This window comes from Herpailurus yagouaroundi, unplaced genomic scaffold (assembly GCF_014898765.1).
Source record: "Herpailurus yagouaroundi ecotype Mexico unplaced genomic scaffold, PumYag 184, whole genome shotgun sequence".
Taxonomy (NCBI): Eukaryota; Metazoa; Chordata; class Mammalia; order Carnivora; family Felidae; genus Herpailurus; species Herpailurus yagouaroundi.
In genome coordinates this window covers 11,262,108-11,286,706 of record NW_024412415.1, presented here as the reverse complement: position 1 = coordinate 11,286,706, position 24,599 = coordinate 11,262,108, and the positions used below count along the sequence as shown (strand labels likewise).

General features: G+C 38.5%; 1 protein-coding gene across 6 annotated transcripts in view; it reads right to left on the bottom strand.

The window, feature by feature from the left end:
* The window catches only part of TRIM69 (tripartite motif containing 69), a 52,939-nt gene that overhangs the window by 2,463 nt on the left and 25,877 nt on the right, over window positions 1-24,599 (bottom strand). Inside the window, exons 2-6 of one of the 6 annotated variants that reach the window (XM_040492554.1) lie at window positions 9,734-10,210; window positions 8,803-8,964; window positions 5,506-5,739; window positions 4,727-4,749; window positions 4,520-4,644 (exon numbers count right to left, since the gene is read on the bottom strand). In XM_040492554.1, the coding sequence (XP_040348488.1) occupies window positions 4,520-4,644; window positions 4,727-4,749; window positions 5,506-5,739; window positions 8,803-8,964; window positions 9,734-10,210 (1,021 nt within the window). Of the gene's footprint in view, window positions 1-4,519; window positions 4,645-4,726; window positions 4,750-5,505; window positions 5,748-8,802; window positions 8,965-9,733; window positions 10,211-24,599 lie in introns of those variants that run through there. The other 5 variants (XM_040492555.1, XM_040492556.1, XM_040492557.1 and 2 more) reach the window with 5 other exon arrangements.

Sequence of the window (24,599 nt, the reverse complement as noted above, 5' to 3'; positions counted from 1 at the left end):
CCTTACAGAGCAAACAGGACCTACATGATTTACCTACCTCTGTGACCTCATCTCCTAATACACATCTCCCTTATTTACTTTGATCCAATCACTTTTGCTTTTGGCTGTTCCTTGAATGTATCAAACTCATTCAGATTTTAGGGCCTTTACACTTTCTTTCCTTGTCCTAAAACACTCTTTCCCCATGTGGTTCACTCCTTCACCTTATTCCAGCCTTTGTTAATGCAAGTTCAGTAAGATGTTAGTGATAGAATCTAGGTACGTATAGTGACATTCACTATAAAATTCTTTAAGCTTTTCTGTATGTTTGGAAATATCCACAGTGAAACATAGGGAGGGGGAGTTACCTCTTCAAAGAGGTTTTTTCTGGCCCTTCTGTCTAAAATAGCATGTTCATCTATTCATCACTGTCTGTACCCTATCTTTCTTTTTGCTCATAAATACTTACTGAATGTACCTTACTTGACTTTCTTGACAATGGTTATCACTGTGTGACATTACTTACTGTTACCATTGTCCATTTCCTCCATTAGACTGTAATCTCTGACAGGATGGGACTTCATCTGTCTTATTTCTTACATACCTTCAAAATTGGGAACTGTTCCTGGGTATTCAAGTAACTATTTGTTAAATAAATAAACAAACTTCAAAGTTCCATTTGAATCCTTGACATTAACTAATTCCACCATGTTTCATATTCCTGTCATCCTTGGCCAAAACCCATAACGTAGACCCATCCAATGATTTACCCTCCATGTACTCTTATCCCCATTATTCTGTTCTTTGCTTCCTGTACCTTCACCCATCCTCCCATTGCTCCTACCAAACTCTTTCCACTCTGCCCTTCAGAACTCCCTCCCTAAGTAACTCTCCAGTATCCCCACTCTACAGAATTCTCTTATCACCTCCTTACTTTAACAGAAACCTATTTCTTCTCCAAAAAATACAACTTGAAAAGTCCATGAAACTATTAGTTTTCTAAATTCAGGAGCCACCACCCCCACTTCTAGACCCTTACTCTAATCCTTATCCTCATGTAAAAATCACTCTTCTTTTGAGGCTCTTGTCATTACATCTCATATTACTCTCTATCTCTATTTGATGTTGTTATGTACAGACTTCCTGATTATATTCTCTGCGCTTTGGATTAACTGTACACCACTATCCCAACTCCAGCTCATCATCTCAAGGGATTTCACTATCCTTTGGATATAGCCATTTTTCCTTTCTTGTACGTCCTTGGCTTTACTGCTAGTGATTTCTGACTCCATTCTCTAAAATCTTAAACTCAGATATCCCGTTCTCTTATATTTTATTTTCTCACTCTCATCTCCCCCTACAACCATTACTTGACTTCATTAACAACTCTAGTGCCTCATTTCTCCTTACTATCCTGATCTGTCTGCCTTCTGGCTTAAAATCCTTCCCTAAACTGCTTAGAATTGGCAGCTTTATTGCCAATAACCTTATCATTTTTAATCTTGTATCTGCAGCATTTGTCATGTAACTCTCCAACTCTGGATCTATCCAGCTGTCAAAATTCAAATGCCAATTCCTGACCACTGCTGGAGGAAAATCACAAAATTGTACATGTGTAGATATTATTACAGATTCATTATTTCCACTCTGTGCTCGACCATCACCCCTACTGTATTTCCTAAATCAAACTCTCTCCAGTTTCTCACAGCAATTTCAGACTTTTGGCTCTCTCCTCAAACATCTGTTCCTTCCTCACTGCCAGCAGATGACTTCTTCTCCTGCTTCATAGAGAAATTATAGTACATCTTATAGGGATCCCTCATTTCGTCCCATGTCTACTGCAAGTTCCATCTGATGAAAATTGTTTGCCTTTACTATTTTATCTCCTCTCCATTTTCAGAGGAAACTGAGGAAAGTCAGTACTTCTCTTTCTAGATCTCACTCACTCTTCCCTACTACCACCAGTTATCCACAGTCTTATACCATTGGTTTCTGCCTTTCTTTAGGCTGTTTTCCCTCAGTCTGTTTTAGAAAGCCCTCTTTTGGGGCGCCTGGGTGGCTCAGTCAGTTAAGCGGCCAGCTTTGGCTCAGGTCATGATCTCACAGTTGGTGGGTTCAAGCCCCATGTTGGGCTCTGTGCTGATAGCCCAGTGCCTGGAGCCTGCTTTAGATTCTGTGTCTCCCTCTCTCTCTGCCCCTCCCCTGCTCTCACTCTGTTACTGTGTCTCTCAAAAATAAATAAACATTAAAAAAATTTTTTTTATAAATGTCCTCTTTTGGGGTGCCTGGCTGATTCAGTCAGAAGAGCATGCAACTCTTGATCTCAGGGTCATGGGTTCAAGCCTCACGTTGGGTGTAGAGATTACTTAAAATAAATAATTTTTTTAAGTCTTCTTTTAACTCTGCTGCCATGTTCACATCCTCCCTTCTTAGTGAACCTTCGCAAGTGAGTGATCTATTCCCTTCACTACTGCCTCATTCCAAATCCCTCCTGAACCCTTCACAGTATAACTTCTACCCATTCCACCCTTTTATTTACTTATTTTTTAAAGTTTCAGGTTATTTCTTTTTCTTTCTTCCTTTTTTTTTTTGTTTTGTTTTGTTTATTTCTTTTTGAGAGAGAGAGAGAGCACGTGCATAAGTTGGGGAAGGGCAGAGAAAGAGGAGACAGAGAATCCCAAGCAGGCTCCCCGCTGTCAGTGCAGAGCCCAATGCAGGGCTCGAATTCATGAACCATGAGATCATGACCTAAGCCAAAGTCAAGAGTCAGAGGCTTAACTGACTGAGCCACCCAGGCACCCCCGCTCCAAATTCCACTCATTTAAAATTGCCCTTATTGGAAGATAACAACACACACCAGTAAACTTACAGTCCCAGCAGCCAAACCTTGTAACTGGCAGTACAGAGAATACCCTGTCAATCAGTGTGTCTATAGCCCCAGAAGACATCTAGCCTGACTGCAGGCCCCACCCACCAACAAAAGCCTCTCAGGGGACAAGGCAGGGAGAGCACCCTAAAATTCAGTGCAACCACAGCCCTGGCAAACAGACTGAAGGCAGGCATCTGATCTGACTGCTGACACTGCCCAACTACAAGCCCATGATGGCCCCAGACTGGCCTCTTAACATCACAGGGGCCAAACCCAGCCCACAATGGGCAAAGTGGGCCTATGAAGACAACTGAACTGAAAGCAAATGAGGCTCAGCCACAATAATGGGGTGCACCCCCATAGGAGACACCCCTGAAGCTCCTGCTTCTGGTAAACAGGGTATATTGTGCTACAGGCCACCACAGGACTTCTAAGAAGAAGACCTCTACTTTCAAGATCAGGAGACATAACTGACTTTACTAATACATAGAAACAAACACAGAAAGTTAGACAAAATGAGGAGACAGAGGAATGTGTCCCAAATGAAAGAATAGGACAGGGATGCCTGGCTGGCTCATTCAGAAGAATGTACAGTTCTTTATCTTGGAGTCATGAGCTCAAGCTCTGTGTTGGGTGTGGAGATTACTTAAATAAATAAAACTTAAAAAGAAAAAAATAAGAAGAAGAAAGAACAGGACAAAATCACCACAAAAGAGCTAAATTAAATGGAGATAAACAATATGCCTGGCAAAGAATTCAAAGTAATGGTCATAAGATACTCATTGGACTTAAGAGTGGAGAATCTCGGTGAGACTTTCAACAAAGACATAGAAAATATAAAAAATCAGAGATGAAGAACTCAATAACTGAAATTTAAAAATACACCAGTGGGGAGACGCCTGGGTGGCTCAGTCAGTTAAGCATCTGACTTCAGCTCAGGTCATCATCTCATGGTTTGTGGGTTGGGGCCCCACATTGGGCTCTGTGCTGACAGGGAGGAGCCTGCTTGGAATTTTCTCTCTCTCCCTTTGGGCTCTGTTTTGCAGTGCAGAGCCTGCTTGGGATTCTTTCTCCCCCTCTCTCTCTATCCCTCCCCCACTCACACTGTCTCTGTCTCTCTGAAAAATAAACTTAAAAAATACAAAACATAAAGACAAATAAACAAATTAACCCGCATTTACCTTTGAAAACCTTCATGGCTGGTGTGAGGGAAACAAAGGGAGGGTTATTGTGTAGGACGACTTTCACTATCACTAACAGAATCACTGCTATCTATTGGCTCAATGGAGTCTTTCTTTTCGTGCAACTTTAACAAGGAACCTATCCAATAACACTTGCTTTTGCCTCCTTTTGAGGATTTCATGGAAATGTGGCATTGCACTGACAATTGCTCACAATCCCACAGAGAGAGAGACACAGGAGAGAGAGAGAAACCATTGGTTTAGTTATGATCATGTGACATTTGGTGTCACGTAGTACTCATATTGCAAGACATCACTTGTTTATCAAGTTAAAATTTATTAGAAATGTTTGCTTGTCTTGCAGAATACTCACTGAACAAGTTACTTGCAATCCAAGGTTTTACTGTACTAATTAGGGCCACAGAAGAGTTCCCACAGAAGAAACAGAGATTAGGAGACCCAGGAACCAATAGCTATGACCCTCTGATACCTGGAGAGAGAGAGGATTGCATTTCCCTCCACATCATGTACTGGATGGGACCTTTGTACAGGCCTGGGTTCAACTTTCTGGAGATAAGCTCTCTGGGTATCAGCACCTTTGTTCCTTGTTCCAAGCTGAAGGGGACATAAATCACTTATTCTTAGACATCCTCCAGGAACTGGAGGAAGGATATTAATACCATATAGAAACACTTACCTATCCAAGAGAGATGTGATATCCTAGAAGAGAAAAGAAGCAATAAAGAAATTAGATGCCTGCTCATCAACTCCAGAAATTTCTTTGGTAATACTGGCCACCACCAGAATTTTATCATCAATACTGAGATTCTGTGCAGATGTTGCCATTCCAATTCATCCCAACCTCCATATATCTTTTCTGATCGGTATCCTTCATCTAACCCAGGATAAACTGGCCTTATCTTATTCTGATTTTCTAGTGTTGCCTTTTACATGAAACAAGGGGAGAAATTAATAGCTAGGCTATTTCTACCTATACTGCCAAATGGTCTCAGGAGAAAAATAGTGTAGGTTTTCCAGACCCAAAGCCACTTTCTCTTACTCTGGCTAAGTAAACTTCTGAGTGCTAAGGTGATAATCAATGACACTTCAGAGGTGAAGCTTCAGATAGTAAATATTGGCAAACACCTTTCAAACAGGTCAATTGAAAGCCAGTCTAAGTTTCAACATTCTTATTTTTGAGAAACAAATCTTCAAAATTCTTTATGAAGAAACATTAAAATATTAATAGATACCATTACTAAGGGCATTTATTATCTTTTTTTAGGAGGGTGAAGGCAAAGCTTTCTACTGAGTGTAAGGCAAAAGTAGCCTTCTGCATTTCTCCCAGAAAATCTTAAAAGCACTACAGCAGTTCTTTTTTTCCCCCTCCTGGTGGGGAAAAGCTGCTTCTATGTCTTTTCCAGCCCTCTTTCCCCTAACTGGTGTACCCATAATTATGTTAATATGGAGTCTTACTTTGAGGAAGTTGAAGGGATCCTGCTGTTCCATCCGTGCCTGGATGCTCACCAACATCTCCTTGGCTAGGAGACACTGTTCCTGAAGCTGGTTCAGATTCAGCTCCATATCCTCGTTCAAGGCTTTCCCCTCTTCTCGGAGCTCATTTAAAATGTTCTTTTCTTTGCTGTGCAGGAACTGATGTAGCTTTAGAAACTCCAAGGAGATGTGTTGCTGCAGATGTAGCTTGTTTTCCTGGAAACCTCCATGATCATCACCATGGTAATTACTGAGACTAGCTCTTGGGGATGGGGGCTCACACCATCAATACTCACACAATGCGGGAAATACCATAACAGGAAAATGCATAAAAATGACTCTTGAGTATCATCACTTAACCATACTAATAGGAATCCTTTGGGAGATTTACTTTGTTTTTCTGTCAGTTTAATAGTTTAGGAAGGAAATCATCAAAAGTGGTCTTTAGGTTCCTATTACAGTACTGAGGTGGTAACCAATGCCATATAAGGCTGTGGGGTTAATTAATTAGTTAAACATCCTGCAATGAATGATAGTACTTTCCTACCCAGAAGTACAAACCAGTGTCTACCAAGTGATGCTGTCAGACTGGGGCCATAACGAGGCTGAAAGAACTATTCTTATCTAGAAATCAGAGCTGGGGGGAGGGTGGATGCCACTTCTGCTACCAAGACAACATAGAAGAAGCAGGAGATGGACAATGTCTGAAGCACTGAAATTGATAACTGCTACACTTAACACCCTTTTTCTCAGGTAACTGCAACATCCTGAGCGGTGAACCATCTGACATCCAGGCTTCTCAGATCCTATCCTCATCATTTCTAGTGATCTCCCCTGTATCTACTCATTCTTTTAATCACACGGGACTTTATCATCCCCAGCCATTTCACTACCTCCAAAATTAACTCTTTAAAAAAAATTTTTTTTAAGTTTATTTATTTATTTTGAGAGAGAAAGCGCGTGCACGATCACGAGCAGGGGAAGGGACAGAGAGAGAGGAGAGAGAGAATTCCAAGCAGGCTCCACATGCTGGCAGCTCAGCTTCAGCTCAGCTGAGCTTCAGCTCACAAACCATGAGGTCATGACCTGAGCCAAAATCAAGAGTCGACGCTTAACCACTGAGATACCCAGGAACCCCAAAATTAACTTATTATGCTCACTTAGTCAGATACCTCTATAGAAACAATTATTGGGTATCATTGAAACCTCTTATTCATTGACCCCCTCCATTTCTGTTCATCTTCTCTGTCTCCATGTCCCCTTTTGTCCAGGTTGGATTCTATGGTCCATCATTATAATGGCACACTTAAAATTCACTCTATCCTCTAGCTCACACATCTCCAGTCTTCCTTTTGCCTATTTCACTACTATTCTCAGTCTTATTTGTTGGTTTTGTATCCTCTAACCACGCTCTGAATATTAGAGTTACTTGATTTTTTTTCCTGGGCTCTTTCCCCTTCTCATTCTACATTCTCTTTCTAGGTAATCTCTTCTCACACAGATTTAAATCAGTCTGTATGCTGACTTCTTATTTCCATCCTAGACCAACTTCCAAGGTCTAGATTCCTGTATCCAACTACCTATTTGACATTTCTACTCACCCCTCACATCTAATCAGTCACCACATCCAGGTTTTTTTTTTTTTTTCAATCTCCAAAGTATATGCCAAAGCTGTTTATTTCTATCTCCACTGCTTCTCTTGTCCAAGCCACTCTCACTATTCTCTGGGATTACTGCAGTAGCCTTCTAACCATTATCCTGTCATTGTCTCTCTTCTCACAGCCACTGGACTGATATTTTCAAAATAAGATGAAATCATGTCCTATCTAAACCCTTTAATGCCTTCTCATTATTCATAGGATGAAGTTCAAAATTCCTAATTTATCTCCCAGGGCCCACATAATTGGGCCCATATCCACCTCTTCAATCTCATTTTGCTTACCATGATCTAATTTTACTAGCTTCTCTCTGTTTAATATAGCAACTAGTTTCCTATCAGGACTTTTCCATATGTTCTTTGCTCTTCATAGAACATTCTTCTCCAGGCCACTTCCTTCATATTCCTCTCAATCAGTTCCCTTGGCTAAGTTACTTATCCTTCAGTCCTCAATTAAAAAAATTTTTTTTAATGTTCATTTATTATTGAGAGACAGAGAAAGACAGAGCATGAGCATGGGAGGGGCAGAGAGAGGGGGAGACACAGAATCTGAAGGAGGCTCCAGGCTCTGAGCTGTCAGCACAGAGCCCAATGTGGGGCTCAAACTCACAAATAGTGAGCTCATGACCTGAGCTGAAGTCAGACACTTAACTGACTGAGCCACCCAGGTGCCCCTGGTTCTCAGTTTTTAATAGGTGATTTCTTCAGAGAATACCCTTTCCCTAGCCTAAATTAGTTCTTCATGTATATGCTCTTGTAGCACGCTTTACCTTCTTTCATAGTAATTATCACAGTTGTCATTTTATTGCTATTGATGGGATCACTCAATCCCTTTAATCCGTTTCCCACCCTAGTGTAATATAGTATCTAGTATAATGCTTTACCCACTCAATAATTTTTTTTTTTAATGAATGAATGTTGACTGTGATAGCTGAACTAGGAACTCTTACAACAGAAACAACATTCTCTGGAGACATTATTTCCATCTATCCTTCTTCTTTCTCTCATTGTGCATATTTCTGTACAATGCCAAATGCCAGAGAATACCCTCCTCCATAGAATAATTAATGAAGAAACAGAACTCCCAGTTTAGCCCCCTAACCCAGGGACTGCTTTGCCAAGTTTCTAACTATTAATTGTCCTAGATCCCCTGTATATATAAAACAGCAATAGTTTATTTATTTAGTTTGAGGGGAGCTAGGAAAGATCAAATCAGATGATAAAAACCAGCAATCCAAGAGACCTTCAATCAGAGGTAGCCTGATTGTAAACTCAAAAGAAAGGTATTTCTTTGGACATAGTAATCCTTAGTGCATTTTTCTGATAAATTCCTTATTTTGCCATATATAAAGGGAAGACCAGACAGATCACAAACCCAGAACAATCACCTAAGGATGGGGACATAAGAAGGATCAGCATATAATGGGAAAGTTCAGTGTGCTCTCTCTGTTGAAGAACCATTGAGAACTTACTTCATTGCTGTATTTCCTTCCATCCTACAGTATCCATTTTCCAATGCTATAGCCCAGGTGCCATTTAGTGTATCCTTTACACTCACATGGCTGAAGTTACAAGGAAAGTGTTCCAGGTCTATCTCATAGCCCCTCTGCCCTGCTTCTCACCTTGTAAGCAGCAATAGCATCTTTCTGCATATTCTTCAGAGACTGAAGTTCCTTCAGTGTTGTCTCCAGTTGACCCTGGTGGATGGTGAGCTCCTCCTGGGAATACCACACAGACTTAATCCACACTAACTTGGGAGATGAAGGACCATAGGGACATCTCTCCTAAAGCCCCAGAGTGTGAGAAGAAAAAAAAAAAAAAAGCAAGCTCTTGCTGCAAAAATCTTTCCTTTACCCTGAACTGCAATTCCTGTCTCTTCTAAGAATTGTGAAGAATATAACAAGCAGCAGAAAAATTCAGTTTTATGCTCTTATTAGCTTACTGTAGGGGGTTGAAGAAGGTAATAGAACTCTACATCTTCTACTCTAGAAGTTATACTGTTCTCACGGTCTCTACTTTTACTTACATTATTATCACTTAGACCACTCATTTCCCATTTCTGTCCATTAAAATGCAAATGATTTCCCAATTCAAGCTTTCCTTCACCACACATCCCCTATTTCAGTTTTCTCTAATCTTCTCTGAAATTCTAAACATTTATGAATATTACAAATGTGATGAAATTTAGCTCTCAATAGTAGAATGTCTTGCTTCTGTTGTTTTATTCATTTTGAACTTGCCTAAATTTCAAGACTTTTATAACAAGAGCAATATCTTGTACATCCACATTCTACCCAGTGTCTAGTAGAGTGCTGTCATTGCAGAGTGTAAGTAAATATTTGATTGGGGGACGGGGGAGTAGGCTTAGAGCTACTCCACTGTTCTTTCCTATCATCAGCAACTCTAGAGAAAGAACGTTGCAAGATATGTTGTATTTTCTAAGCTTACTAATAATCATCTGAATAGAGGGGTGGGGCTGAAAAAAGAAGAAACCCTACAAAAGATTTTTCCCAGCTCTCCTAAGGCATTATTCAAGGCCCAGGGCTCACCCACCATGAAGAAAGTGACAGCATCAGAGATCTGCAGGAAATCTTTAGACTGCCCCACAGACAACCGAGCATCTTTGCATTGAAAGCAGATCAGTTTCCCATCTGGCTTACTGAATAGTTTCAGGTTCTCTCCATGCTCTGGGCACTGTGGATGGCCCTTGAGTAAGGGTAGCTTCTTAATCTTCTCTACCAGCTTCTCTAGCACAAGGTTGAATGTACAGTTGCTATATTGACATAGCATCTTACACTCAGGACAGAATGTTTCCTTTGCTTGCTGCTTCCAAAAGTTTTGGATACAAGCCTGGCAGAAGTTGTGGCCACAGCTTAGCATCAATGGATCACGGAACCAATCATTACACAGTGGGCAATGTAGCTCCTTAGTAATATCTTGTATCTGCACTTGAGAGGGTATCTGGGTGATCAGATCATGCACTTCACCATAGTTGCCTGGGTCGATGTTGGAGGAGGGGCTGGAAGATACCTTTGGAAAAAAAAAAAAACAGCTAAAATGAATTTATCTTTCTTGCTGCCCATTTCAGCACTCTAGGACAGTGGGCTCCATTCCTTTTTTTTTTTTTTAATATTTATTTTTGAGAGATAGACAATCTCTCAAAGTGGGGGAGGGGCAGAGAGAGAGAGGGAGACACAGAATCTGAAACAGGCTCCAGGCTTTGAGCTGTCTGCAGAGCCCAATGCAGGGATGGAACCCACTTGCTGAGCTGTGAGATCATGACCTGAGCCTAAGTCAAACGCTTAACCAACTGAGCCACCCACGTACCCCTAGTGGGCTGTATTCCTAAAGGAGCTGAGAATTGGTGCAGCAGAATAAAAGCACCAGCCTCCTCTTTGAAAGTGATCTTATAAATTCATTGTTTTCAAACATAATCATTTATTCCTGCTCCCAGCTCTATTTAAAATATAATAGAGAACTAAGGCAGAAAAATCAAGAGTATTCAACCAAAGAATGTTTCTACTTGTATACCCTTCCACCCACTTTCCCCATGTGTTGTTTAAAAGTTTTACTTTCAATTTCCATTCTACTAGTTACTTCCTTTTTGTTTTGTTTTGTTTTGTTTTGTTTTGTTTTGTTTTGTTTTGTTTTTTACAAGTCATGCACAAAGAATTGGAAGGTCAATCAGATTCCTCAGTGACATAATATCATCAACCATAATATCATCCAGGCCTTTCCCCTCCTTTTTAAAGAACACATTATAGAAATAACATATATACAGAAAAATGCAGAATCATGCATAAAACTCAGTGACTTTTCACAAAATGCATATCTGTGTAATCATGGCCCTGATCAGGAAACAGAAAACTACCACCATTTCAGAAGTCCCCCAGAGGCCTGCTTCAAGTACTATCCCTCATCAAGGTTGACCCCTGTCTTGACTTCCAACACTATTCATTAGTTTTTCCTGTTTTTGAATTTTATACAAATACAACCATGTACTATGTACTCTTTTGTTGTTGACTTCTTTTGTCAACCTTACATTTGTGAGGTCTATACGTATTGTTCTATGTAATTGTAGTCCATCCATCCTCATGGCTGTATAGTACTACATTGTATGAATATACCATAATTTATTCCTCCATTCTACTATTGATAGACCTTTGGGTAGTTACCAGTTTGAGGCTATTATAAACAGTGTTGCTGAGAACATTCCTGCTCATATGTAAATATACATATATAGATAGATAGATATACATATATTTTTTCTTGTTATATACCTAAGAGTGGGAGTGGGTCATAGGATTGGCATACATTCACCTTAGTAGATACTGCCACACTGTTTTCTAAGTGGCAGTATCGATTTACACGGCCACCAGTGCTGTGAAGACTTAGCATATTCACTTTAGCCATTCTGGTGGGTATGTACCTGTATTACACTGTGGCTTTAATCTATATTTGCCTTATGACTATGGATATTGGGCCCATTTTCAAATGTTAATTGTCCATTTTCATCTCCCCTTTTGGTGAAGTGTGTATTTAGTGTCTTTTTTATTTATTCATAAGAGTTCTTCACATATTATAAATATGAGTTCCTCATTAGATACATATATCACACATATCTGTTTCCACTCTGTGGCTTGCCTATTCACTTTCTTTCTTTCTTCTTAAAGGATGTTTTTTATTGTTTATTTATTTTGAGAGAGAGAGTACAAGTTAGGGAGGGGCAGAGAAAGAGAGAGGGACACAGAGAATCCCATGCAGGCTCCACACTGTCAGTGCAGTGCAAAGCCCAACGTGTGGCTTGATCCCACAAACCATGAGATCATGACCTGAGCCAAAACCAAGAGTTGGATGTTTAATCTACTGAGCCACCCAAGCACCCCACCGTTTCACTTTCTTAATGATATCTTTTAATGAGCAAAATTTCTTAATTTTTTAAAACTTAAAAAGTTTTTAAGCATAACATACAGAAAGCAGCATGAAATAAATGTATAGCATATTGATTGAATAGATGAAGAGCCATGAAAGAACCTTGCCAGCTACCCCAGAAATCATCTATATACATACACTCTACCACCTATATGCCCCTCCCGATATTCCTGAGATGATTACTATCCTGAATTTTGTGTTAATCATTTCCTTTGTGGCCTATCTTGATGTTTATATGAACAAAATTATATTTTATGTATTTATGACTTGCTTTCTTTGGTCAGCATAATTTTTGAGATTCATCTGTGTTGATACACAGAACTAAAGATCATTTGTTTTAACTTCTGTATAATATTCTATTGATGAAAATTTATTTACCCAGTTTACTATTGATAGCCAGTTGGACTGTTTTGGTGTTTTGCCATACAACCAATGCTACTATGAACATTCTTTCACATGTTTCCTAGTACACACGTGCAAGGATTTTTCTAGGTTATTTAATGTTAAACCAACCTTCTTTTCCTGCAACTAATCCATCTTGATCATGATATATTAATTATGTACTGCTAGATTTGGTTTGGTAATATTTTATTTAGGATTCAACCTCTATGTTCATGACTGAGATTGCTTTTCTTTTTCTTTTTTTTTTCCCTTAAGCTATCCTTGTCTGGTTTTCTTATTTAAGTAATACTAACTGCATAAAATTAATTGGGGAGTGTGCCTTCTTTATCTCTTCTCTGAGACTGTGAAAAAATAATAGAATTATCTGTTCCTTGAGTAATTTGGTCAAACTCACCAGTATACCTTCTAGAATTGATGCTTTATTTTCTGATTTTGTATTATCTGGAAGTACTGATTTACTTCTTGAATAGTTATATGATCATTTAGATTTCCTAAAAGAAATGAGAATCAAACTGGCATTGGATTTCTCTTCTGCAAAACTAAATGCAAATTATAGAAAATGTCCATAAAGTACTGAGCGGAAAATGTTTGGAACCTAAAATTTGAAGTCTACACAAACTTTTATTCAAATGTCAGGACAAAATAGGGCCATTATTCCTGGAAGTGAAATTATTCCAATGGAATATACTCCCTATTCAGCCTTTCTTTTAGAAAAAATGCTTAAAGATATACTCTTAAGTTCCATTTCTGGCAATACTGTGAACCATTTATCCTGGAAAACCCACCACTATAAAACACAGAAATGCCAATTAAGATGTAACAGACATCCTTTGAAATGCATACCTGAGTGTACAAGAAAGTAAAGAGAAATTCCTAAGTCAAAAAAAAGAATATAGAACAGAAAAGCATTGAGGTAGGTTAGAGTTACTGAGACTTAGGAAAACTCAAGATTTAACAATCCTTAGACCTGCACCAACGTAAGGAGTTGGACCTGAGACTTTTCAATAAAGTTGGGGTATTTGAAGAACTACAATTTCGGTGAAGGAGGGGCAAAGAAAGACAATAAAGAATGCTAACTACCTTGATCTGGGGTCTGACTGAAAAATAAGCCTGAATTGGTCCATCTTTGCCAATCTCTCAATTGATACTCAACTGACCTTTCTTTAGCCTCATTCTTCTGTGAGTATAAGTGACTTTAAATTTAGAGTCAGTGTTGAGAGCGCTGCTATGAGCATTGGGGTACAAGTGCAGCACTCTCAACAATAGCCAAATTATGGAAAGAGCCTAAATGTCCATCAACTGATGAATGGATAAAGAAATTGTGGTTTATATACACAATGGAATACTACATGGCAATGAGAAAAAATGAAATATGGCCTTTTGTAGCAACGTGGATGGAACTAGAGAGTGTGATGCTAAGTGAAATAAGCCATACAGAGAAAGACAGATACCATATGGTTTCACTCTTATGTGGATCCTGAGAAACTTAACAGGAACCCATGGGGGAGGGGAAGAAAAAAAAAAAAAAAAGGAGGTTAGAGTGGGAGAGAGCCAAAGCATAAGAGACTGTTGAGAACTGAGAACAAACTAAGGGTTGATGGGGGGTGGGAGGGAGGAGAGGGTGGGTGATGGATATTGAGGAGGGCACCTTTTGGGATGAGCACTGGGTGTTGTATGGAAACCAATTTGACAATAAATTTCATATATAAATAAAAAAAAATTTAGAGTCATTACAGAATTTTGTCAAGACTGAACACTTCAGCAATCTTCTGTTTTTCTACTGTTGCACTATAGATTTTTCAGCTGTTTGGTTTCTATACCACTAAGTCCCATTTTCTTTATTATCATGCAAAATTCCCTAATGTTTTTGGTCCACTGCTAGCATTCCCTATGTTATAGCACAGTTATGGATTTATTCTTTGGTATATATACTTTATGAAAATTGTTTTAATGTTTATATATTTCTGAGAGAGAGAAACAGAGAGTGCGAGTGGGGGAGGGGCAGAGAGAGAGGAGGGCAGAGGATCCGAAGCAGGCTTTGCACTGACAGTACAGAGCCCGATGCGGGGCTCGAACTCATGAACTGTGAGATCGTGACCTGAGCCAAGGTCAGACACTTAACTGACTGAGCCACCCAGGCACCCCATTTTATAAAATTAGGATTTTGACAAGGTGGACAAGTAGGTGCAGCCTGCCATTTTGAGCTGGTAGCCCAAAGTAATACATTAAAACATGTTTTTTAATTGGAATATAGTTGACATACATATTATATTAGGTTCAGGTATACAACATAGTGATTCAATATTTGTATACATTGTAAAGCGATCACGGTAAATCTGGCTACTATCTGTCACCATACAAAGTTGTTACATACTATTAACTGTATTTCCTGTGCTGTACATTGCATCCCCATATCTTATTTATTTTATAACTGGAAGTTTGTACCTTTTAATCCCTTTCCTCTATTTTACCTATCCCTTCATCTTTCTCCCCTCTGGCAGCCACCAGATGATTTTCTGTATCTATAAGTCTGTTTCCATTTTGTTTTGTTTGTTCAGGGTTGTTTTTTTTTTTTTTTTCTTTTTTAAATATTTTAGAGAGAAAGAGTGCACACAAATAGGGGAGAGCAGGGTAGAAGGAGACAGAGAGAACCTTAAGCAGGCTCCACACTTAGTGTGGCCGGAGACAGGGCTCAATCCCAGAACTCTGGGATCATGACCTGAGGTGAAATCAAGAGTTGGACTTTCAACCACTGAGCCACCCAAGCACCCCTATTTGTTCATTTAATTTTTTAGATTCCACATATAAGTGAAATCATACGGTATTTGTCTTTGTCTGATTTTTTCATTTAGGATAATATCCTCTAAGTTCATTCATGTTGTCACAGATGGCAAGATTTCAGTCATTTTTATTCCATAGTGTATGTATGTATATACACATAAATAGATATAGATATAGATATAGATATAGATATAGATATAGATATAGATATAGACATAGGTAGATATCACATCTTCTTTATCCATTAATCTATTAATGGACTCTTAGGTTGCTTCCATATCTTGGCTTTTGTAAGTAATGCTCCAATGAACATAAGAGTGAACATATCTTTTTAATAAAATTAATCTTTTTGTGGGGTGCCTGGGTGGCCCAGTCAGTTAAGCATCCGACTCTTGGTTTCAGCTCAGGTCATGATATCTGAGTTCATGGGTTTGGCCCTGCAGCAGGCTCCATGCTAACAGTACAAGGCCTGCTTAGGATTCTCTCTCTCCCTCTCTCTTTGCCCCTCCCCTGCTTGTGCATGCTCTCTCTCTCTCAAAAACAATAATAAATGTTTAGTGTTTTTGTTTTGTTTGGGTAAATGCTCAAAAGTGGAATTGCTGGATCATGTGGTGTTTCTATTTTCAATTTTTTTTTTAATTTTTTTTTTCAACGTTTATTTATTTTTTTGGGACAGAGAGAGACAGAGCATGAACGGGGGAGGGGCAGAGAGAGAGGGAGACACAGAATCGGAAACAGGCTCCAGGCTCCGAGCCATCAGCCCAGAGTCTGACGCAGGCTCGAACTCACGGACCGCGAGATCGTGACCTGGCTGAAGTCGGACGCTTAACCGACTGCGCCACTTAGGCGCCCCTCTATTTTCAATATTTTAAAGAACCTCCACACTGGTGTTGCTGCACCAATTCACATTATCACCAGTAGTGCATGAGGGTTTCCTTTTATCCACTTCTTCACCAACACTTGTTATTTCTTGTCTTTTTGTACTAGTCATTCTGACAGGTGTGGAGTGATATCTCATTGAGGTTTTGATTTGGATTCCTCTGGTGATTAATGATATTGAGCATCTTTTTTAAAAATTTAATGTTTATTTATTTTTGAAGAGAGACAGACAGAGCATGAACAGGGAAGGGGCAGAGAGAGAGGGAGACACAGAATCCTAAGCAGGCTCCAGGCTCCAAGCTGTCAGCACAGAGCCTGATGCAGGGCTTAAACTCATGAACCGTGAGATCATGACCTGAGCCGAAGTCAGATGCCCAACCAACTGAGCCACCCAAGTGCCCCAGTGATATTGAGCATCTCTTCATGTGTCTGTAGTCCATCTGTATGTCTTCTTTGGAAGAACGTCTATTCAGCTTCTATGTCCATTTTTTAATTCGATTACTTGTTTTTTCTTTTTTCTTTTTGGTGTTGAGTTATATGAGTTCTTCATATATTTTGGATAGTAACCTCATATCATTTGCAAATATCTTCTCCCATTTAACAGGTTTTTGTTTCATTTTGGTGATGGTTTCCTTCACTGTGAAGCTTTTTAGTTGGATATAGTCCCAATTGTTTATTTTTGCTTTTATTGCCCTTGCCTGAGAAGACAGATAAAAAAAATATATTGCTAAGACTGATGTTCAAGAGTTTACTGCCTATGTTTTGTTTGAGGAGTTTTATGGTTTCAGGTATTACATTTAGGTCTTTAATCCATTTTGACCTTATCTGTGTATGGTATAGCCCAGTTTCAGTCTTTTGCATGTTAGCTGTCTAGTTTTCCCAGCACTATTTATTGAAGAGACTATCTTTTCTCCATTGTATATGCTTGCCTTAAATTAATCATCATAGATTAATTGACCATATATGCCAGGGTTTATCTCTGGACTCTCTATTCTGTTCCATTGATCTCTATGTCTATTTTCTGTGTCAGTATCATACTGTTTTGATTAATGTAGCTTTGTAGTATAGTTTGAAAACTGGGATTGTGATACCTCCAGCTTTGTTCTTTCTCAAGATTTCTTTGGCTATTCAGGATCTTTTGTAGTTCCATGCAAATTTTAGGATTATTTGTTCTAGTTCTATAAAAAATGCTATTGGTATTTTGATAGATATTGCATTGAATCTATAGATTGCTTTGGGTAGTATGGATATTTTAACAATATTAATTCTTTGAATTATGAGCACAATATATCTTTCCATTTGTGTCATCTTCAATTTCTTTCATCGGTGTCTTATAATTTTCAGAGGATAGGTATTTCACCTCCTTGGTTAAACTTATTCCTAGGTATTTTATATTTTATTCTTTTTGGTGCAGTTGTAAATGGGATTGTTTTCTAAATTGATCTTTCTGCTACTTCATTATTAGTGTATAGAAACACAATAGATTTCTGTATATAATTTTGTAGCCTGTAACTTTACTGAATTCATTTATTAGTTCTCATAGTTTTTGGAGGGGTATTTCGGGTTTTCTATGCATAGTATTATGTCATCTGCAAATAGACAGTTTTAGTTCTTCCTTATCAATTTGGATGCTTTTTCTTTCTTTTTCTTCTCTGATTGCTCTGGCTAGGACTTCTAGTACTATGTTGAATAAAAGTGGTCAGAGTGGGCATTCTTGTCTTTTTCCTGATCTTAGAGGAAAGCTTTCAGCTTTTCACCATTAAGTATGATGTTACCTGTAGGGTTGTCATATATGGCTTTATTATGTTGAGTTATGTTCCCTCAATACTTGTTTTGTTGAGAGTTTTTATGGGGAATGGATGTTGAATTTTGTCAGATGCTTTTTCTGCACTTGTTGAGATGATCATATGATTTTTATCCTTCACTTTATTAATGTGAAGTATCACATTGATTGATTGGTGGATATTCTTGCATCCCTGAAATAAAACACACTTGATCTTGGTGGATGATCCTTTTAATGTATTATTGAATTTGGTTTGCTACCATTTTGTTTAGTATTTTTGTGTTTATGTTCATCAGGAATGTTGGCTTGTAATTTTCTTTTTACATAACATCCTTATCTGGTTTTGGTATGAGAGTAATGTTGGCCTCATGTAATGAATTTGAAAGCATTTCTTCCTCTTCAATTTTTTGGAATAGTTTGAGGATAATAGGTATTAACTCTTCTTAAATGTTTGGTAGTATTTATCTATGAAGCTACATAGTTCTGGATTTTTGTTTGTTGGAAGTTTTCTGTTTTGTTTTTATTCAGTTTGAGTACTAGTAAACAGCTCAGTCAGATTTTCAACTTCTTCCTGATTCAGTCTTAGAAGATTGTGTGTTTCTAGCAATTTATCTATATCTCTTATAGGTTGTTCAGCTTGTTGGCATATAATTTTTCTAGTAGTCTCATAATCCTTTGTGTTTCTGTGATGTTGGTTGTTACTTTTCCTTCACTTCTGATTTTAGTTGTTCGAGTTTTCTGTTCGTTTTCTTGATGAGCCTGGCTAAAGGTTTATCAATTTTGTTTATCTTTTCAAAGAACCAGCTTTTAATTTGATGGATCTTTTCTGTTATTATTTTTAGTTTCTATTTCATTTATTTCCACTCTTATCTTTATTATTTCCTTCCTTCTACTAACTTTGGACTTTGTTTATTGTTCTTTTCTAGTTCCTTTAGGTGTAAGGTTAGATTGTTTATTTGAGGCTTTTCTTGTTTCCTGAGGGAGACCTGTGTCACTATAAAAATCACTCTTAAAACCGTTTTGCTACATCCCAAAGGTTTTGGAATGTTGGGTTTACATTTTCATTTGTGTCAAAGTATTTTTTAATTTAGCTTTGATTTCTTTGTTGACCCATTGGTTGTTTAGTAGCAGGTTGTTTAGCCTCCAAGTCTTTGTGTTTTTTCCAGGTTTTCTTATAACTATTTCTAGTTTCATACTGTTATAGTAAAGAAAGACACTTCATATGATTTCACTCTTCTTAAACTTATTGAAATTTGTTTTGTAGCCTAATATATGAGCTGTCTTGGAGAATGTTCCATGTGCACTTGAAAATAATGTGTATTCTGCTATTTTGGGGTGGAATATTCTATACATATCTGTTAAGTCCATCTGGTCTGTTATTCAAGCCATTGTTTCCTTATTGCTTTTCTGCCTGGATGATCTATGTATTGATGTGAGTGGGATGTGAAAGTCCCCTACTGTTATTGTATTACTGTCAACCTTTCCCTTTATGTCTGTTAATTTTTGCTTTATATATTTAGTTACCCCTGAATATATATATTGGGGGAATAGATATTTACAATTGTTATATCTTCTTATTGGATTGATCACTTTATCATTATGTATTTCCCTTTTTGTCTCTTGTTACAGTTTTGTTTTAAAGTCTACTTTGTCTGACATATGTATTGCTACCCCAGCTTTTTTTTTTTTTTCCATTTGCATGGAATATATTTTTCTGTTCCTTCATTTTCAGTCTGTGTGTATCTTTAGGCCTAAAGTGAGTATCTTGTAGGCAGCATATAGTTGGGTCCTGTTCTTTATCTATTCAGTCACTCTATATCTTTTGATTGCAGCATTTAGCCCATTTGTATTTAAAGTAATTATTGATAGATATGTATGTATTGCCATTTTGTTAATTGTTTTCTAATGTTGTTATAGGTCTTCTCTGTTCCTTTCTTCTCTTGCTCTCTTCCCTTATGAATTGATGACTTTTTTTTTAGTTTTATGCTTGGATTCCTTTCTCTTTATTTTTTTGTGTATACATGTCCATTATAGGTTTTCGGTTTGTAATTACCATAAGGTTCATATATAATACCCTATGTACACAGAAATCTATTTTAAGTTGATGGTCACTTAAATTTGAACACATTCTAAAAGCACTACATTTTTACTCCACTTCCTCCATATTTTATGTGTTTGATGTCATATTTGACATCTTTCTTACTTTCTATATCCCTTAACTAAGTACTGTAGATATACTTGATTTTACATTTTTTTCTTTTAATCTTCATACTAGCTTTATCAGTGATTGATCTACTACCTTTATTGTATGTTTTCTCTCACCAGTGAAATTTTTTCTTTCATAATTTTCTTACTTCTAGTTATGGCCTATTCTTTTCTGCTTAAAGAAGTCCCTTTAAGGCCAGTTTAGTGGTAGGATGAACTCCTTTAAATTTTGTCCAGGAAACGTTTTATTTCTCCTTCAAATCTGTATGATAACCTTGCTGGGATACAGTGTTATTGGTTGTAGGTTTTTTTTTCTTTCTTTCTTTCAGCACTCTGAGTGTATCAAGACACTCCCTTCTGAGCTGCAAAGTTTCTGTGAAAAATCAGCTATTAGTTTTACAGGTGCTTTTTTGTATGTAACTAATTGCTTTTCTATTGCTACTTTTAAGATGATCTCTTTAGCTGTAATTTTTGACATTTTAATTATTATGTCTGTCTATAGACCTCTTTGGGTTCATCTTGTTTAGTGCTCTGTGATTCCTAGTCCTGGATGTCTGTTTCCTTCCCCAGTTTAGGAAAGGAATTGTTTTCAGCATTTGTTTCTTTAAGTAAGTTATCTGCCCCTTTCTCTCTCTTCCTTCTGTTCTGAGACCCCTAGAATATGTTAGTACAGTTGATGTTGTCCCAGAGGTCTCTTAACCTATCCTAATTTTAAAAAATTTTTTTTTTCTTTGGGGCTCCAACGTGGCTCAGTCAGTTAAGTGTCTGACTTCATCTCAGGTCATAATTTCATGGTTCGTGGGTTCAAGCCTCACATCAGGCTCTGTGCTGACAGCTGAGAGCCTGGAGCCTGCTTCAGATTCTGTGTCTCCCTCTCTCTCTGCCCCTTGCCTGCTCATGCTCTGTCTCTCTCAAAAGTGAATAAACAGTAAACATTTGTTTTTAATGTTTTTTCCCTTTTTTGTTCAGTCTCGGTGTTTTCCACTGATCACCTTTTCCTCCTGATCACTGATTCATTTTGCATCTTCTAATTTGCTGTTGCTTCTCTCTGGTGTATTTTCATTTCAGTTATTGTATTCTTTTTGTGTGTGAAGGGTTTTTGTTTGTTTAATACATCTGAAAAGAATGCATATACGAAGAATTGAGACATGTGAAAGCATTGGTTCAACAGAATCTATAAGAATTAAGATTTGGGAAAGGTGGAGAAGATTACCTAAACATTTTTAAAAATTGGGAACTGCAACCAAAATAAGCAGATAAAATCCCTATTAACACTTATGAAGAGGGGCGTCTGGGTGGCTCAGTCGGTTAAGCGTCCGACTTCAGCTCAAGTCACAATCTCGTGGTCCGTGGGTTCAAGCCCCGCGTCGGGCTCTGGGCTGATGGCTCAGAGCCTGGAGCCTGCTTCTGATTCTGTGTCTCCCTCTCTCTCTGCCCCTCCCCCGTTCATGCTCTGTCTCTCTCTGTCTCAAAAATAAATAAACATTAAAAAAATTAAAAAAAATACTTATGAAGAGTCTTCATAAGACTCCATGATTTTTTTTTTTTTTTAATTAAACTAGAGAGCCTTACCTAGCTACTCTAGGGTTCTTCATATGCAAAACAGAAATAAGGCGATTTCTCTGACTGGTCCTATGTTGTTAAATGTTCTCCCCACCTCCACTCCCACCCCTAGTTTCTTTAAGCAGGTCTTCATCCTCCCAACTTGAAAGAGGATGTGCATCATTCCATAGACCTCTGTCTTCTAGCACCACCACTTACATTTCCTCAATTACTAGGTCTTTGATTGTGTTCTAGGAACACCTTGTCATATGCTATTAAGCTGGACATCTATGCTAAGCATATAAGACAGTGACAGGGAAAAAAATGTTTTTTAATTACATAATCAATCCACTGGGTGTATTTCAAAAGGTGTAATACTTTTCTTCATTTATCAGTGAAAGAAGTTAGAAATTAATTTCAAAAAAAAATCAGAAAATGACAAACAAATTTCCCTGAAAGTCACAGTCACATATAGAGTGCATCCTAGAAAAGAGGAGGGGTAACACAGGTTCCACCCGCTTTCATGAGTTTCATCAAGTACTGGACCTACTCAAGGGTGGAGAGAGAGATGGTGGAAGATAGCGGCATAGGAGGATGCTGGGCTCACCTCATCCTGCTGATCACTTAGATTCCATCCACATCTGTCTAAATAACCCAGAAAACCACCAGAAGACTAGCAGAACAGACTCTCCACAGGCAAGCATAGACAAGAGGCCCACGGAAGAGGATAGGAAGGGCGGAGAGGTGGTGTGCGATACACAGACTGGTGGGAGGGAGCCAGGGCGGTGGAGGGGCAGCCTGCCTGGCATGGCAGAGCCCCTGAAGTCTGGCTTGCAAAAGCGAAGGGGCCAGACTCTGTGAGTTCTGACAGCCAGTGGGACTTAATATCTGGAATGTTAAAAGTCAGCAGCCCTGCTCCCGGAGAGCAGGGAGGGCAAGAGGACACCGGAAAGGAGAGTTGTTGAGCCCTGGAAGGCAGAGCTCAGCTCGGCAGGGAACTAAGGCACTGGCAAGCGCCATTTCCCTCTCCCATCCCCCAGCCGAAATTCCAAAGAGAACCAGCTCCCCTCACCGAACTTGATTGCACCGCACAAATGCCCAATCCTGTTTTCTGTGGATCCATGCCTCCGATGGGCCTGCCTTCTTCCCAGTGCTACAGGCCCCTCCTGCAGGGGACCACGTACAGCAAAGTGAGCTAAGCCTGCCCCTCCCATTCCTGTGCACCTTGTGGATCCACCCCACCTAATATTCCCTTGGCCAGATCCCATCAAAGTAGCACCACAAGCCTGGCAGTGAGCAAGTAGCCCAGACAGGGCTACACCACTCCACAGTGAGTCCTGCCCCTGGGAGAGAGGAAGATAAGGTACACACCAGTCTGACTGTGGCCCCAGTGGTAAACTGGGGGCAGACATTGGGTCTGACTGTGGTCCTGCCCACCAACACAAGTTATTCCAGATGGCACAGGGGAAGTGTTCTGCAGTTTGGAGCTACCACAGGGACTACCTAAAATGACAAAACAGAAGAATTCTCCTCAAAAGAAACCCCAGGAAGTAGTGACAGCTAATGAATTGATCAAAAATGATTTAAGCAATATAATGGAACAAGAATTTAGACTAATAGTCATAAAATTAATCACTGGGCTTGAAAAAAGCATAGAAGACAGCAGAGAATCTATTGCTACAGAGATCAAGGGACTAAGAAATAATCATGAGGAACTAAAAAATGCTATAAATGAGGTGTAAAATAAAATGGAGGCAGCCATAGCAGAGATTGAAGAGGCAAAGGAGAGAATAGGTGAGTTAGAAGATAAAATTATGGAAAATGTCAAAAAAGAAGATAAAATTAAAGAAAAAAAATTATAGAAAAAACGATAAAAAATTATAGGAAAAAAAAAGCTGAGAAAAAGAGAGATAAAAAAATCCAGGAGTATGAAGGGAGAATTAGAGAACTAACTGATACAATCAAACAGAACAATATCAGTATCATAGGTATTCCAGAAGAAGAAGAGAGAGAAAGGGACTGAAGGTGTACTTGAACAAATCATAGCTGAGAACTTCCCTGATCTGGGGAAGGAAAAAGGCATTAAAATCCAAGAGGCACAGAGACCTTCCTTCAGATGTAACTTGAATCGATATTCTGCATGACATATCATATGAAACTGGCAAAATACAAGGATAAAGAGAAAATTCTGAAAGTAGCTAGGGATAAACAGGCTTTAACTTACAAAGGTAGACACATAAGAGTATCTAGTATACTATCTACTATAGTATACTATCGTATACTGTCTACAGACCTCTCTGCTGAAACTTGGCAGGCCAGAAAGGAATGGCAGGAAATCTTCAATGTGATAAACAGAAAAAATATGCAGCCGATAATCCTTTATCCAGCAAATCTGTCATTCAAAATAGAAGGAGAGATAAAGGTTTTCCCAAACAAACAAAAACTGAAGGAATTCATCACCACTAAACCAGCCCTACAAGAGATCCTAAGGGGGATTCTGTGAGTGAAATGTTGCAAGGACCACAAAGTACCAGAGATGTCACTACAAGAATGAAACCTAAAGGTATCACAATGACTCTAAACCCATATATTTCAATAATAGCACTGAATGTAAATGGACTAAATGCTCCAACCAAAAGACATAGGGTATCAGAATGGATTAAAAAAAAAAAAAAAAAAAACCAAGACCCATCTATTTGCTGTCTACAAGAGACTCATTTTAGACCTAAGGACACCTTCAGATTGAAAGTGAGGGGATGGAGAACTATCTATCATGCTACTAGAAGTCAAGAAAGCTGGAGTAGCCATACTTATATCACACAAACTAGACTTTAAATTAAAGGCTGTAATTCTTCTCGAAACTAGAACAAGCAATCCTAAAATTCATATGGAACC